Source organism: Poromitra crassiceps (assembly GCF_964638095.1).
Source record: "Poromitra crassiceps genome assembly, chromosome: 5".
NCBI classification, from domain to species: Eukaryota; Metazoa; Chordata; class Actinopteri; order Beryciformes; family Melamphaidae; genus Poromitra; species Poromitra crassiceps.
The window spans coordinates 30,215,227-30,229,395 of record NC_139642.1 but is presented as its reverse complement, the minus strand read 5'-3'; the positions used below and the strand labels follow the sequence as shown (position 1 = coordinate 30,229,395).

The window sequence follows — 14,169 nt, the reverse complement described above, 5'->3', positions numbered from 1 at the left end:
GGAAACTGTTTGGAATGAGTCATAAGTTCACTGGATGGTCATGAATCTCTAACTCCCCCCCCCCCATCTTTTCAGCAACTGGTCTAACATATTGTCAGTTGTTAGTGACCTTGAACTCTGACTACCAAAATCCAATCAGATTTATTTATTTCTTGTACATGTTCCAATGTTTATACACAAATATATGTACTGTATATATATTTTTATTTCTTGTTCATGTTCCTATGTAAACTGATCTGTTATCTCTGACATGGTATGCTATGTTTTATTTATGTTATGTCATGCTGTCATGTTATGTCTTGTTGTCATGTCTGTTAGAAGTATTTGCTGCTCTTGAGTCCTAAGGTGTTGGGTAGGCTGTGAAACTGAATTGCCCTTCTGGGATAAAGTCGTCTGAATCTGAATGAATCAGTTCATCCTTGAGTCCAAGTGGACGTTTGAGCCAGATTTTAAGAAATTGCCTCAAGACGTTTCTCAGATATCCCGTTAACGAGCGTGGAACTGCTGGACATGGTGACCCCTTGTCCAGCGGTTCCAAGCTTGTTAAGTGACCTTCAACTTTGACACTTGACCACCAAAATCTAATCAGTTCATCCTTCGTCCATCCAGTCCAAGTGGATGTTTGAGCCAAATTTGAAGAAATTACCTCAAGGCATTCCTGAGATAATAACTAAAAGAAAAGAAAAGTCTGACTGGGAGACAGTTTGCTATGATGCACAAACCCAGACTATCAATACCAGATTCAAGCTGCTACAATATAAATGGATTATGCGTACATACATTACTCCATACCTGTTACATCGTTTTGACAACAATAATCCTGATTTATGTAGTAAATGTAGTCTAGAAGTCGGCACTCTATTTCATTGCCTCTGGAGCTGTCCGAAAATTAAGCAATTTTGGGAGAAAGTCATACAAACTATATCTGACATCACTGTTGTTGCATTGTCGATCTGCCCACAGTTATTCATTCTGAGGTTACCCCCTCCTGGGTTAGGACTGACAGGGGCAAATAAAAAGTTACTAAATTTTTGTTCACTTCAGGCTAAACACTGTATTGCAACGTCTTGGAAGAGCATGGAGGCACCGACAGTTGAACAGTGGTTTAAAAGTCTTTCCAATGTTCTTGCCATGGAAAAATTGACTTATGCCGTCAAAGGGAAAATGCAAAACTTCCTTAAAACATGGGGACGATTTATAGATTACCTAGAAAGTCGCACACCAGGAATGTAAATGCTATGTAAGAACTGCTTGAATAATTTAATTTAATTGATTTTAGTTTTATTTTATAGTTTTTTTGTGCGTTTTGTTTTTGTTTCGTTTTTGTATTCTTGTGTCTGTGTATTTACATGTACATGTTGTCTTTGTGTCATTGTATGTTGTACAAAAATGGAAAACCCAATAAATATATTTGCAAAAAAAATAAAAAAAATAAAAGAAAAGTCATTTTTGCGTTCAGCTCGACTTTAAGCCCAAAATGAGTCACAAGTCCTGAAGATGAGTACAGGACTCGGACTCGAGCCAGACTCAACTACAACACTGCAAGTTAGGAAACCATCTCAAAATGCATGTAGCACACAATTACACAGAGATAGAAACTGATATCAATGTTCTAGTCCAGTGATTCTCAAAGTGGGGTCTGGGGACCCCCAGGGGTCGTTGCAGGGGGTTCCAGCAAAAACGGGAATAATTCATTTTCACTCTAATTCCATCCATAAGTAGCACAATGAGAGAATGACTATTTTGGTCATGGACTTCATATACTTTGTTATAAAATATCTAAAAGCAAAAATCTTATCTGATGGGGGACACTGGGACACAATCTTATCAAATGGGGGACCGTGGTCTAATTTGTGGCAGTTTAGGGGTCTTTGATGTGAAAAAGTTTCAGAAGAAAACCACTGTTCTAGTCACACACAGTCAATGGTTAATCAAAGACAAAAAAATATATATTTCTTTAAGAATGCATCATATGAAAATGCACTAGTTCAGTATCAAATTAGTGTGATTATTTATTTATTTATTTACCCAGGTTAAGTTGTATGGAAGTGAAATATTCCTTTCAGAAAATGGATCTGAAGTTTAAATGTCACACATAAAGGGACATTGATGATTTAACTCACCCTGATTGTCTACTTTATCATCATCCCTTGGGGGAGAGTACTTGGGTCTTCTGGGCCCTCTTTTAGGTAGCCGTTTCCTCTTCAGGACATCGCTTAACCGCCTTGGAGAAGGAGAGAACATTACAATAATGCTCTTTTGGCGAGTGGATGAGAAAATGTGTATGACTGTTGCCTATGTAGGTTTGCTCATCCACTGCAACAGCATACATCGGTATTTTGGAATACATGCATGCATATCTGTTTATGTAATGTCCCATAAACAGTTCTTGTAGCATTTCTTGAACTCATTTAGATGTCAAACCCTCTTTATGGTGGGTCTCCACATGACCAGAGTTCTAGTGCATGTTTCATGAGCTTGGTCCAAGTGTGAATTTTCTCCATTTGGGCCATGTGCTAGAAAAGGTAAGCAACCCTTGCCATGACAGCCAAACAAAAAACAACTGGCCACATCACTCACCCCTGTGGGCTGAGGTCCAGTGAGTCGTCCATGCTGTGCTGGAAGCTGGGTGAGCCCAGGTCAGGAGTGGCATTGGTAGCGGCTGTAGTGGATGCAGTGCTGATGGTGGTAGTGCACAGACTGGCAGTACCACTGGTGCACGCCTTAGGGGGACTGGTGACGAGGAAGCTCTCAGACTCTGCCAGGTTCTTCACCTGGTGCATCACACCTGGGGGAGAGGATGAACAGGTTACAAATTGTATGACGCCTCAAAAAAGATACCAGGAAACCACATGCCAACTTCACAGTTTGGCAAGTACCTAGGATCAGGCTGGGGAGTGCAGCTCTATATTCAATGTTGGACGATAACAAGAGAAACGCTGTTTTCATGTTGAGAGCTTTTTTGTGATTGGCTACGGCCATTGCCACACCCCCCTTTTGGCTAGTGAGCATGGAAAGTTCATCAGTTCGTCCTTGGCACATGACCAACCACTGTACAACAATTTGTGGTTACGTCAAACCGTTTGAAAGTTGTCATTACTGTACTAAATTAGGAGTCTTTGATATGAAAAAGGTTGAGAATCACTGCTTTAAGTCACTGTAAGTCGCCTACTCCGGTAGACTTGATGGTCAAAGAGTCTTGCATAATTTATGAATTACCTTCTCTTCTGAAATAGACGCTGAAGACATCAGGTAGCTTCTGCATGAGGATCTCAGCCATTTGTAGAGAACCCACTACAATCTTCAGGTCCTGGCTGGATAGCATGGAGGCAATGTGACTGTTGAAGTGAACATACAGAAATAGATAAGGGTCAATTCACTTTGAATTCAAAAACAGTAAATTTGATTATCTGTTAAGTTTGGCTTCTCCAAACTCTAATTTAGAAGTTTAAACATTTTCCAGGGTGAATTATTTTTACCATCATGCCAAGTTGACTGCACGCTCAAGGTACACTTTCCACTCTTTCATATTAAGGGAAAGGGCACCCCACAATCCAGGTCCTGTCTTACCTGGACACAGCGTGGTTCCTGAGCACATCCTTCAGCAGCTCTGCATCAGCAAAGTAAATGATCCTGAGGATGGCTCTAAGGCACTTGTGTCTAACAGCAGGGCCGGCTGAGGAGCTGTACACCTCATACAGAACCCCAAACAGAGTCTTGATGAAGCACTTTGCCAACTCAGGGTCCTCCTTCATCAGCTGGGCACGTGCATCTTCCCGCCGCACCTCCTGGTGACTCCCTGGAAACAGGAAAAACAGGTGTCAGCTGTATTGTGATAAAAATGCCCCCCCCCCCCAGGAGAGTACTGAGGTGGCAGCAATTATTCCATTAACACACTGGGGGTGCCTGTCCACACAACTCCCACAATCGCTCTGTCCTGTACCTTTAAAAAAGCAGCTAAAGATTTATCTGTTCAGACTGGCCTTGGTCCAGCCTCTTGTATCTGTATTTGTATGTTCTTTGTTTTTATGTTTTATTGTTTCTTACTATTCAATTACTTATTTTAACTATTTTACTCCTGTGAAGCACTTTGTGACTTTGCTCTCTGACAGGGGCTATATAAATCAACTTTAATTTCCCACCAAGATCAATTAGTTTTGTGGTAATCTAATGGAACACTATGGACTGAGATACTAAATTATATTCAGGGGATTAGGTTCAGTCTTACCTGTATTGGGATTGGCAAGAGGATTGGGTTTCCTCTGGATGCCACGTGCCGTGCCTGTGTCTTCATTGATCTGCTGCATAGAGTTGAAGTCAATGGTGTAGACACGGCCCAGGGTAGACAAGCTGATCTCATCCTCCCCATTCTGGTGGGCTGTCTGCAGGGTCAAATACCACCACACATCAGTCACATATGGATAAGGCAGACAAGATTCTCTGTTGTAGTGTAAAGATAATAATACAAGAACATTTTGAGAGAATGTAAATGGTCCTATTAACAGTTGTAAAGCACTGCAATCGGAAATTTCTAGGGCTGCAACTAACGATTATTTTTTATTATGGTTTAATCTGTAAATTATTTTCTCAAATAACCTATTCGTTGTTTGGTCTATAAATGTCACAAAATTGTGAAAAATGTCAATCACTTTTTCCTCTAAGCCCAAAATGTCATCCTCAAATGTCGTATTTTGTCTTGACCAACAGGCCACAACCCAAAGATACGTAATCACTTTATTGTCACAGAAGACTAAAGAAACCAGAAAATATTCACATTTAAGAAGCTGGAGAGAGATCTTTTTAATTTTTTCATTAGTCTAAAGATTAATCGATTATAAAAAAAAATTGGTGTTTAATCTTCTGTCACTTATCGATTCATCGAATAATTGTTGCAGTTTTAGAAATTTCCAATGAGTCAATTTGTTTAATGTGAGTAAAAGGTCCAGAAGCACCATGTACAAAAATTGAGGGGTGAAGTTGAATGATGATTTGAGTAAAAAACAAAAACAAACATGAAAACCACAATCCAAATCAGAAACAGAACAGCATATGCTGTGAGCCTGTTAGAATTAAAAATCCTTCCTACCAATACTTAACGAGCCTGTACTCCACTACTGTATTCTACTGTACTGTCAACCTAGTGACATCATCTAGCAGTGCCCCTAGTTGGCGAAAAGGTGAAATGTTGTTCATCTTTCTAGCAAATCTACGGTAGGTATATTTCAGACTTGAATGCAGTGGCCCGTCTTGTCTGAGGTGGAATGCAAATGAACTACGGTAGTCATATGATCAAATGTTTCATGTCCTCTTTCTAACAACATTTGGCAAATAGCACCATAGATCAGCGATTAACAACTTCATCCTACATGGTGACAAAATTCCTCCTGCTGTGCACGTACCTCAATGATGCGGCTGTCAATGCGGTTGTAAGGATGCCAGAGGCCCCGGTCATCCCTCCACTGCCAGATGGCTCCTTCTGTGGTCTGGGCACTGCCCTTCTTCAGCATGAGATCCACTGCAAAGATGCCCTCTCTAGGCAGGCAGGGCATCAGCTCACTGGGGAACAAGAGTGGCTTCAGTTAGCTGCAGCAAACACATTGGTCGCGTTTGTGTCGCGGTAGTTTTGTTGCAGCAAAACTCATGTCTATAGAGTTTTTATGCATTTAATTTTTTTTAATGTTTGCCTTTATTGACAGGAAAGGTAGGGAGAGAGGGGATGACATGCAGCAAAGGGCCCACGCATCGGATTCGAAGGGGACCAGAGTACAGTTTTTTTTATTAGCATTAAGTTAAAGGGGCACTTCACCGAAAAACAAAGCTGATTTATTTTGCACATGATCTCAGACATGCAAACTTTCATTTAGTTTGAAAGTTATTGAGAGTTAATTTGAGTGAAGGTAGAGATGGGAGTGCTGCATTGGGTCAATAAGCCAGTGTTTGTAGAGTAAGAATCAGGTGCTCTTCAAGGATGGGGCAAGTTGATGCCAGTGATGTCATTGGAAGACTTGTAATTAATACAACCCAATGATTCAGTGCCTTCCGATGACCTCACTGGCATCAACTTAAGTCAACTTTTAATAACTGTCAAACTAAATGAATGTCTGCAAAATTATTTACAGTCTTTCTTTGAATATGTGTGAGATCATGTACACAATAAATCTGCACTTTAAGCAGATAATTCAATTCTATATGATCTGAGACAGTTTTCATCGTGTAGGATTGCATGGTCCATACGTTTGCATCTTGAGCTATAGATAGGGGCAGTCAAGAGGGATGTTACCATATGAGGGAGGTCAGTTCATAGAGCTCCTGAGGGCTCCGGGGAACTAGGTCAATCTGCTCCTGGCAGCTACCATTTGATGCACCGCACAGGAGGAAGCGCAGAGTCTCTGCTATGTCTGCTCAAGAAAGGGGACACAAACACAGTTCCGATTAGTTTGCACTCCACGTGTATTTTTTTACATTCCGGTAAATGGCAGTGGTAATAAGGGTGACATGTTTCTATTAGTGAGACTGCTATACTGTGTTCCTGCATATTTCCAATCTGAAAAATGCCAGACAGTCGTTTCTTGTCGGGATTAGTACATTTTGAATGATGTTCAGTAGGATGCTGAGTAATATAAATGCCATTACATATAAACAAGGTCATAATCTATAACATTATCCTTCACAAAAACACATTTCATAATGAGAACTACAGTCCACTGCTGCTGCACATGCTCTCCCTTCACCTGTCCGTCTCGCTCTCTCTCTCTCTCACACACACACACATTTACGCAATACCAAATACACACACGGGCCCCGACCATAGACTGTATTTATTGAAAAACAAACAAAAAAAGTAGGCCATAGAATACCACACAAAGTCTTGTAATTTCAGCTGTCGAAATGATTGATGAAGAATGTGACAATGAAGAGCTGAGAGGGTGTGTGTGTGTGTGTGTGTGTGTGTGTGTGTGTGTGAAGGTCACTCACTCTGCTTCATGAGCTGGACTGCAAGACAGGGGCAGTTTGAGCACATGAGGGAAAACATGTGCACAACCATGATGAACATCCCCGAGCTGAGCACAGGGGGCGTCACCACCAGCAGCTGCTGAATGTTGGTCAACAGGTCGCGTGACGCTACCTCCTGCAGGAGGTTCTGTTGGTTTACACAGGACACAACACACACATCAGTGAAGGGGAGTGGCATGGCAAATGGAGAAGGCAAACATGGTTTTAAAAATAGAGGCACGTAAACATACCTCCTCATGCTGAAAGTTGTCCACCAGTCTGGCGAAACAGAGACAAGTGCTTTCGACGGATTTTTTATCCTGGAAGGGGGTGGGTGAAGTCAATACATTAATTAATAATAAATACAGACAATATGCAACTCTTTAAAAATACTGTATAGGCACCAATGTGTTTGTTTTTAATCTTGGGGACTGTACATGTATTGGGAGGGCGATTCACATGATTCTGCATTCTACATTTAATGTTTTTATGAAAAGCACTGCCTGAACTGCATTTTTTACTGATTAAAAAGCAGGCTGTGTGAAATGTACTGGTTACAGTGACTAGCCACAGCTGCTTCCATTAACATCAAACTGTACATAAGATTTTCTTATTAAAACAAACAAAATAAAGTGTACAGAAGTCAGTAGAAAAGGGTAATTTCATTATTGATAACCATTCATTTCAATTTTGGAATATGAAACATGTCCCACATGAGGGGTGGGTGAACAGGTACCTGGTGTGTGAGTCTCTGAGTCAGCAGTGGCAGAGAATCAGCAACAAAGTGGAACTCATCTGGGGTAATGCTCTGGCAGCAGTTGGCTGCAATGGCCAAGGCGTTCCTCTGGGCGTTGATGCTGAAGAACTCTAGGTAGAGCAGGCAGTCAGCAAGCCCACCCTGCGAAGGTAGGGACACAGACAGAGCAAACGGGAGTGAAATGTTTGATAACGTTGGTACGATGTGCATGACTCAGGTGTGGCCTTGGAGAACATTGACTGTATCACAATGTGATTGAGGTTGGGAAGCAGCACTACTGAAGCGGTTTAAAGCTGAACGGGCCATTCAGTAACACGTTATACAAATGTGAAAACAGTCAAAGCTTCAAATCTAATTTAAAATACATTTTGCACGTTAATTTGCAATGTCTGATAGGTATTTTTCTTTTCGGCATTCGCGGTCAATTGTTGTACAATGATGTACTTAGGTCAATTAGTGAATAATGAAACAAGTAGGCTACCTAAATCGTTGATATTTCTGCTGATAATTGGCACTGTGAAATCAAATACAAAAGCCTAGTTTGCCAAGCCCGGGATTAGAACCTGGGACTTCCACATGAAAGGCTGCTGCCCTACCAAGTGACTTAAAGCACAAGTTTGGCTGTGTAAGAAACTTATAAGTGCAGCTGTGTATCTTTGGTTATACTTCTAGAGTCAATGATGACAATGCTCTTGTCACCAAGTGCAACAAATCGTTCACTTATATGTACAGGCACACTGGCTCGCTCTGGACAATAAACTGTAGTATTCAAACATGAGCTGCTTTGCGAGCAATATGGACATTGTACTAGGGGGTTTGAGTGGTTAAGATCCATTTGCGCGGCCGCGCGCTCACGACAATTGTATTCATACATACACCCCATCTGAGTAATGTCTGGATATCTTCAGGAGTTCACTGCATGTCGGAAAAGGGCTTATGTTTGATAGCAATGAGTGCACTTTTATTTTTAAAGATCTACACTTTTTTTGCAGACACCTGCAGGACTTGAAGTAACTAAAGCAACTTTGTCTTCTGTCATTTCTATTGCCATGATTTCACACATTTAAGAAGAAGAAGAAAATGATTGGTCACAGGAATCAAACATCCATGCATTTTCACCCCAGGCAGAACAAATACAAATCTGGATAGGTCCTGAAATGACAATTATATTCTGGTGTACATAGTGGATAATGACAGGATGAACTACAGGTGAGATAAGGAGTGAGCACAGCACTTACAGCCTGCAAAATGGCTTTGCTGTGTCGCCTTGACAACATCTCCAAGGCAGTCAGCGCCTGCTCTGCTACGTCAATGAACTGGATCACCTGAAGCTGCAGACAAAAAAGAGAAGGTATTAGCTTATCTAAAGGCTACCACCGCAAATTAAGAGATGAGGGACAGATGGACAGATAGATGAACCAACGGGTTACCTTTTCCAGGAAGACCGGAATGGCATCGACTACCACAGCAGAGGATCGAGGAAGTGCCTCCATCATATATGTGAGAGCCCGAGAGGCATGATTCATCTGTGCATAGAAGGGAAAAAAAGTGAGCAAAAATACAACAGCATTACACAAAATAGAAATAAAAGGAAAAATTTAAATACAAGAAAAGCACATTTAAACACATGGTATGGGAATACCCAGAGGTCTATGACTTTTGGAGGAAAGTCATAGGGGGAGGGGAGAGGGCGGAGGGGAGGGCAGGAAAGGGGGGGGGGGGGGGGTAAAAATGTATCTGTGTTGTGATATGTTTTGATTTTCAATTAAGAAAAAAACAATTGTTAACCAAAAATATACAATAAAAGCCCATAATACTCACAATATCAAAGTTATGCTCCATTTGTAACAATGTGATCTGTGACAGAAAGTAGACTATTAATCAATCAGATCACTAACAGTTATAAAAGACAAAATTGAACAGAACAGTTTATAACTAACATTGTGATAATGAACACATTGTAATAAGGAAGTAATTTCATCATATAGTTATTTCATATTTTCCCCATGGGGGAAATGTTCCCTTGTGTAGTTAGGTCAAGCGGCCAAAACGACATTTTCAAGCCAATAAGTAAGTAGCAGCAACTCCTCTAACGTCCGCCAGGCGCTGGCTCCAAAACTTGACAGACATCAATGAAAGAGACGTGACCCGTCCATCATGCAGTGCAGCAGCCCAGGCTGACGCAAGACAGACGGCCACTGTAGTGAAGCTTTTTCCCCCATAATCGAATATTACATTTTCACATTTGTCCTGTTGATACATCTGCACAGAGGTAAACCCATTAGTCACACAAATGAATGAGGGTGTTTGCGGAGGCTAGCAGAAGACTTTGACAGTAAGTGAGCTAATCAACAAAACAAAACAAAACAAAACAAAACAAAAAAGTAAGTGAGCTGACACTGACAGGAAAAGGTCTATAATGGAAATCAATCCTGTGACTTTCACATTACAGAACAGTACCCACCAGTCAACACTTCTACCTGAGTGAAAGAGTGGAGAATCAAAATATGAGAAGGCTCACCAGAGCGGGTACCACACTCTTGACGGGGAATCCACCAAGGGTCTCCTCGTTGCCCATCACCAGCAGCTGGCACATCTCAATGGCAGCCTGGAGCTGCTGGGACTCATCACCTGTGGCCTGCAGGCCCTGCAGCAGCTGCTGAGCCTTGGAGCCTGCGACAGAGAGGCACATTTTCAACAGCATTTTGGAAACGCAGACTCTGAGCCAGAGACCTTGAATATCGCAGGCTCCGCCAAGAATAAGAAATGGTCTCCTAAAGGGGCACGTGGTCACCTCTCCCCGTGAAGTGTTGTGAGAGCCTGGTGACGCGCGGTTCGTGCTGTCCTAGCAAGATAACTTAAGGTAGAGATTGTGAGTTCTTCATCTCCACACACCACACATATAAACTCAAAGATGTCCCTTGTTAGCCCAATCTAGTTGTAACTAAGATATTCCATTAAAAAAATATTTTTTCCAACCACAGATTTAGCTACTATATCAACAAACTTCACATGTAGCTTTAGCTAATCACTCCCTGCTAACGTGAGCTCCTGTTGCCAAATCTCGCATGAGTGTGTTGCTGAGACAGAGACAGGTCTTGAACAAAGTAAATTTTCTCCTGATCTGTGCCTGAAAAATGCCATTTTAGCGTCAGAATGTTTGAAGATATGTGGCTTATGGAAAATGGGCCAAATATATTTACTTTAATAACTATAAAGGCGAAAGAATCTGTCATAATCTGTGATCACGTTCACTCCTTCCATTGACTCCAGTAGAGCTGCCGCAAGTCTCCTAAGTCGGCGTGGCAGTGGCGAGACCTCCGTGGCACAGATACACGAAGTGATTGGAAGTTGGGGTGTCTCGCTCTGATAGCCGATTAGCCTGGATTGTAGCTCAGCAGGCTTGAAACATTTGCTTACGGTTTGTCCACTGTTGGGATGGTTAACTAGCCTAATGCAAGTTTTTTAACCAATCCTTGGTGAGCCAAAGAGTTGATTTTGAACACTGTAAACATATCTCGCTACAGTGAGCATCAATATGTTGGGTTCTTATTGGGGCCGGTTCGTTAAATAAATGCTTTAAATTTTTGAAGTGATCATATGTCACAAAGCGATCTCATTCCCAACATGGCCATGTTGAGGATTTGTAAAGTCCCCTCAAAACATTTAGCCTAAGTCAAAAGACTCAATGGATTGAAGAGGAATGTGGATTTCCATTACGAAAGAGCGCAGGTGAGACTGAGTAGTAGGAATACTATAAGAATATTATAGGAAGGAATACTGTAGGAATATTACAGAAATGCTAAAGGGAAGGAAGTACTCACTGGCCCCACTGCCTATGGTCCTGTGGAACAGCTGTGACATGCGGGGTCCCAGGGGCCCGAAAAGATGTGGTGGGAGACCCCTGGCCTCCAACAGAGCTACAGGGGACAAAGACAGCAGGGTTTAGAAAGCAACTGTGCAAGTCGTAAAAGCAAGAGGACTGAAAGGGTTGATTCGGGTTTAAGATTCGGGTTGATTAATTCAATTACCTTGCAGCCTTCCCATTTCAGAGTCATCGGACTCACTTTCTCCAGAGGTGGTCATGCCTACAGCTCCAGCAACTGAGCTTGAAGCTGGAGAGAAAAACATGCAGGATATATATGAGTTTATATGTAATCTAATCTGTCATCACAAAGAAACATGTAGGAAAAACCCTAAAAACCATGTCAGGGCTTCAAGAATGACAGCCCCGAGATTTGGTATGGCAAATTCTTCATTTTCCAAAGGTTTGTGTCCACAGCAAAGACAGGTGTGGTGTGAAGTAGGGGAAAGATACCGGGCTTGTACCTGAAGCGCCTTGTGGTGCCTCGTCAGTGCGAGCGGCAGATGAGTTGGCCCCATCCTGGTTGTTGTCGGAGTCGGCCATTTTCTCCTGTCGGCGAGCGTCGGCTGCCCCGCGCTTGCCCAGGCCTGAGCCCCGCCGACTGAGGCACGAGCAGCACAACAGATTGGGATAGTGAGCGACAGCAGAGTATTCACAAAGTACAGTTACCACTCTCACACAGTCATACAATACACAGTGCCATTTCCCTGCTTAGGTTTTATCCCCAAGGGGATCAAGAAATGTATACTTGCAGTCAACCATGTTTTAGTCTCGCTGGCCAGCCTCCTCTCCCTTCCGTGAGAGTTGTCTGGCTGCACGGAAACAGGCAACTGGGATAAGCCCTCCCCTGCTCTACAGCTGCTCCCCATTGGAGCGACTGTTTCAGTCGCTGCCGGATGTCTGCTCCCCGCTTATTACAAGCTTTGTCATTGGCTCCGACCATGTCAATCAGAGCGGCTTCCGCTCCCTCCTCCCTGTGTGTCACTGTAAATAGTGCCCTGCTGCCTCAGTGAAAACAACAACGCTAACTAGCTAGCAAGCTAACGGCAGAAACGTACACGCTAGCTCATTGCTACACGCGGAAAATGGCAAGTTGGATTGTTGGAAACTATTTTCCAAGGGCACTGCCGCCAAGCGCCGCCCATCGCAATCCCACAATGGAGACCTGCGCCGCCAGACTCATCTCACGGTAGGGAGGGGAGGCTGGCCAGCGAGACTAACCATGTTTGGATAGCATTGCAGGACCGTTTGCAATTTTATATTTCAGCATTTAAGGTTTTAAATTTTAATACTTCTGGCATCAACTGCTGTGAGCACTGGGGCATGATTGCATAGAAATGTATTTAATTTAATTTTTTTAATTATTTATTTTGATTATATCCCCTAGAGGCATATAGAAGGAATTTCAGTGTTGACATGAAAAGTGACCGCATGGTCGATGTCTCTGTTCATCCTTTCTCTTATAAATTAAATGTTAAATGTTATTGTGATCGATAGTTTTTGAAAATTATTACTGCTGCCATCCAATAGGCATCATAAACATTACATGGGATATTTAGTCAGCATGACTCACAGAAATCCATGGTTTAACTCAAATTGCCAATTCAAAGATGTTATGCACAATGTGAGGAAGTAGTAGAAGCATCATAGATGTGACAATTTGGTCTGAACTCTGAATGAAATAACGATACCCTCCTTACTCACACCCACACCCTTCAAGACAGAAGGTTTGGTCAATAAAACACAGAAACGTGAGGATCTAATCATGTAAAAACTTCACTTGTCTGGGGTGGTCCTTACAGTGAAACACCCATTACACAATGTACAGGTGTGGCCAGCATATCGATTGTGGGGAATTGAAGACTTTCCTAATTTTCACGTATTCCCTACATTTAATCACGTCTTGGCAACTGTTTCTCCAGTTTAAGCAATCAGTGACTGCGTTTACATGGACTTGAGTATCCCGGTTATGAGGCTTATCCTGGTTTTGATCATATTCGGGATATGGCGTTAACATGGAAGAGAGAGAAAGCAGGTTACTCATATCCCTGTATACATGATAAGTACGGTAGTAGTATCCTGGTTACTGATCACTGCATGCTATTTGCGCAGGCGCCTGTGATCGTTACAATACAAACCGGGGTCATTATTATTATTATTTTTTGCTTATATTGGGTGCGTGTGACGTGACGTCATTCACCTTTTTTGGGCAAAGACGTGGGATTCCCTTGGATTCCGTCTTCATGGTGGAGTGTCCCTGTTTGCACGCAGCGCGCGGCTTTGGCTTTAATTTGAGTCGCAACACCTTCGTCCTGTAGTCTGTATACTACAGACTTGAGGCAGCATTTTGATGCTTTCTCCTATCTAAGCTGCCAAGCATTTAATTATTTCATCACCGAAATACAAAACTCGGCAAAACTCTTTCCTCATCGCTTCAGAAGTGTGACTTTTAAGTCGAATTGCACTGACATTTGCGCGTGAGTATTTCCAGGTAAAACGATTATGTGCGGGACCTACAGCAGCGAGGTTAGAGAGGAAAATCTGACGGCGGTCT

At 42.3% G+C, this 14,169-nt stretch overlaps 1 protein-coding gene across 3 annotated transcripts in view; it reads right to left on the bottom strand.

Annotated features, from left to right (window-relative positions):
- The window catches only part of trip12 (thyroid hormone receptor interactor 12), a 59,680-nt gene that overhangs the window by 28,518 nt on the left and 16,993 nt on the right, over positions 1-14,169 (bottom strand). For all 3 annotated transcript variants that reach the window (XM_083637821.1, XM_083637820.1, XM_083637819.1), the window contains 17 exons: positions 12,080-12,216; positions 11,782-11,865; positions 11,575-11,670; positions 10,272-10,423; positions 9,572-9,607; positions 9,181-9,276; positions 8,989-9,081; positions 7,730-7,891; positions 7,245-7,313; positions 6,976-7,141; positions 6,281-6,398; positions 5,400-5,556; positions 4,229-4,382; positions 3,571-3,799; positions 3,220-3,338; positions 2,581-2,788; positions 2,124-2,224 (listed from right to left, as the gene is read on the bottom strand). In XM_083637821.1, the coding sequence (XP_083493947.1) occupies positions 2,124-2,224; positions 2,581-2,788; positions 3,220-3,338; positions 3,571-3,799; positions 4,229-4,382; positions 5,400-5,556; positions 6,281-6,398; positions 6,976-7,141; positions 7,245-7,313; positions 7,730-7,891; positions 8,989-9,081; positions 9,181-9,276; positions 9,572-9,607; positions 10,272-10,423; positions 11,575-11,670; positions 11,782-11,865; positions 12,080-12,216 (2,177 nt within the window). The remainder of the gene's footprint in view (positions 1-2,123; positions 2,225-2,580; positions 2,789-3,219; positions 3,339-3,570; positions 3,800-4,228; positions 4,383-5,399; positions 5,557-6,280; positions 6,399-6,975; positions 7,142-7,244; positions 7,314-7,729; positions 7,892-8,988; positions 9,082-9,180; positions 9,277-9,571; positions 9,608-10,271; positions 10,424-11,574; positions 11,671-11,781; positions 11,866-12,079; positions 12,217-14,169) is intronic.